The sequence below is a fragment of the Aplysia californica genome, unplaced genomic scaffold, assembly GCF_000002075.1.
Source record: "Aplysia californica isolate F4 #8 unplaced genomic scaffold, AplCal3.0 scaffold00333, whole genome shotgun sequence".
NCBI classification, from domain to species: Eukaryota; Metazoa; Mollusca; class Gastropoda; order Aplysiida; family Aplysiidae; genus Aplysia; species Aplysia californica.
Window position 1 is genome coordinate 265,620 of NW_004797603.1, and position 2,982 is coordinate 268,601.

Sequence of the window (2,982 nt, forward strand, 5' to 3'; positions counted from 1 at the left end):
ATTATTATTATTATTGTTATTATTATTATTATTATTATTATTATTATTATTATTATTATTATTATTATCACCTTTATTTCACTAAAACTGAACTATGATGGATCTGTCAGCCATGTGACATGGATGAGGGCAGAGATATGCAGTCCATCTTAGAAGTTGTGCTAGTCAGTTTGTTTTGTCATTATTTTTCTGGGGAGCGTTGGAGACTGATTTCTGGGTAGATCATTTTCAGACTTTAAGATTATATCTCAACTAATTTTTCTATTGTTTTTGCTTAGTGGTCTAGATTCCTGTATAGTCTCTTTCCAAAAATGGAGTATTTGTCTGACTGCTTTGCTTGTGGAGCCATTTAACTCTCTATCTCTGGTGGAGGGTTTTCTCCCACTATGCCGGAGTCTTCTTTTGTCAGTTCCAAACCTGAGAATGACGTACATATGTCACTATAAACAGACTTTGTGCTGTTGAAGCTAGAGAGGTGAATAGAGTGAGCCCGATTCCCTGTAAGGACTTCTCTGTTGACATCCACCCCTTGGCGTTCATATAACCTTATGCAGTTGCGAGCGCCGTAAAACCTCTACTAAAACTAAACTTGAAAAATGATTTTTCTTTCTGTGGTCAGGCTGGAACATGTCTGAGGATGAAGGTCAAGAGGAGTATGAAGAAGTGCAGGCCGATCTCAAACGTAGGGAGGATGAGGTGAGTGGAGGGAGGAGGAGAGGGACAAAGAAGGTTGTCCGTGTGAAACTCAAAGGTAGGGAGGAGGGGGATGATGTTGAGGGAGGTATATGAAAAAGTTCAGGCTGACCTCAAAGGTAATGGGGATGAGATAAAAGTGTGGCGCTTGGAGGGTTGTGCATTTTGCTTTAATTTTGTATAGCATTTGTGGTTGGTGGCATGGGTTGTTGGTGGGTGCTCTGATGTGGTTTGCTCCTCCTTTCGTTTCCAACGTCTATCTTCACTATCTCTCAGCGGTCAATGTAAACGACCTTCATTTTTTAAAAAATGTTAATGTTACTCTCTTGTAACATCTCTAATCTTCCGCACTTATATGACCTAATTGTGTTACAAGTGCTGTAAGACTCTAAAATATGATTTATTCCTTGTTTGGTTTATTAATGTTTGTCTGCCATCTTCAGCTGGAGAAATAAAAAGTATTTATACCGTGTACTATCTGTCGTCTCTGGTCAGCTGGAAAAACAAAGCACCCCGGTCCAGGACTTGGAGTCTGGCGTCATCCGCACCCCTGGACGACGCTTCCTGGTCGGGATTCTGTCCACGGTGTTCCTCCAAGCCCTGACCATGACCTTCCTGGCAGAGTGGGGCGATCGCTCGCAGATTGCCACCATCATTCTGGGAGCCAGAGAGGTGAGTCGTAATCATGAGGTTGCGGGTTCGGGGGTTTGAGTCTCACCTTGGTCCGACGGTGTGTCCTTGGGAAAGGCACTTTACTCAAAATTACCATTTCATTAGGTCCTTTCGGAGATGGACGTTAAACTGGGAGATCCCGCCTCTTAAATAATCCTATAATATTGATAGAGGCATTAAACCTATACAGTTTTTAGAGAGGTGAGACAGACCTTAGTCTGATAGTCTGATGATACGTGTCCACGTAGGAGCAAGAGAGATGAGACAGAATTGAGTCTGGTGATACGTGTCTAGATGTTGTTTTCCTGTATGCACGGAGGTGGAGGAAATAATGCTAGGAATGTTGGGGAAGGAATGCCTCAAAGTTCTACAACACTCGATTTTATGGCTTCAAGGCAAAAGGAAGGCAAAGAAAAAGATGGATCGATTGAGTCGAAGAGACTGTTTAAAGGCACTATATAACGATCCAAAAAACAACACACCTTGCCCACATCCGACAATTACATCTCCTCTTGACACCTTGCAGTAAGAGAGGACATAAAAAGAGAAAGAGGGGAAGGAAATGCCTCAGTTAGCCAGAGTGAAAACAGGACAATGATGACGCTGCACAGACATTACCTCAGAACTATTTTGTCCAAAGTTCACTCTTTGCTTAACCTTTCCAGCCCCAGTCATTTATGTGCACTCCCTAACTCCAGTACCAGCCAATACAGCAGTATTTCAGAAAAAGAGGCATGCATTCTAAAATGTGATGTCGCATCTTTGTAATGAGGTTTAGATAATAACATATAACAATGTTTAAAGGTAAATGAACTCAAAATATTATGAAAGTTAAAGTTTAAATTATGTTCGCAAATTTTGAAAAATGCTCAAATTCGGGACCACCTGAAACTGAGAATATACGCTCTTGGGATGGAGGGTGGTACAAATGCTGCTGAAAATATACGCGCATGGGGCTGGAAGGGTTAAGTACACTTGGGACAAAATAGTTCTGAGGCGACGAATCGTAGGCTTTGTCTTGTCTCTTGACCCTCACCCAGCCTAAGTGGGTGGTTGGTGGGTACTCTTTTGTGGTTTGCTTCTTCTTTCCTATCAAACGTCTATAGTCTTTATCTCCCTCCTTCTTTTTTGTGTTTGTTACTCTCTTGTAACACCTCTAATCTTCGGCACTTCCATGACCTTATTGTGTTGCAAGTGCCGTAAAACTCTTACTAAAACTGAAAAACCTCTAATCTTCGGCACTTGCATGATTTGTATTGTGATGCAAGTGCAGTAAAGCTCTTACTACTAAAACTAAACCCGGCCTAAATTGTGTTACCTGGGGCCTAAAAATCTCCCAATTGTCTATTGTTTCAGGATGTGATTGGCGTGATAATAGGCGGCTGTCTGGGCCATGCCGCCTGCACGGGTCTGGCTGTGGTGGGGGGCAGGTTTATAGCACAGAGGATTTCCGTACGAACAGGTGAGTTGTCGCTGTCAGAAGTTTTTTGTTGTTACGTCGAGAACGCATCGCTGTTTCAAGTCTCGTCCAATGTGGGTGGTTGGCGGGAGCTTCTGTTGTGGTTAACTCTTAACTTTCCTTTCAAATGTCTTTTGACTTGTGGGTGGTTTGGGGGG

General features: G+C 42.5%; 1 protein-coding gene across 1 annotated transcript in view; it reads left to right on the forward strand.

Annotated features, from left to right (window-relative positions):
* The window catches only part of LOC101860906 (transmembrane protein 165), a 17,420-nt gene that overhangs the window by 10,902 nt on the left and 3,536 nt on the right, over nt 1–2,982 (forward strand). The window contains exons 5-7 of the mRNA XM_013084981.2: nt 620–696; nt 1,189–1,365; nt 2,722–2,827. Coding sequence (XP_012940435.1) covers nt 620–696; nt 1,189–1,365; nt 2,722–2,827 — 360 coding nt within the window. The remainder of the gene's footprint in view (nt 1–619; nt 697–1,188; nt 1,366–2,721; nt 2,828–2,982) is intronic.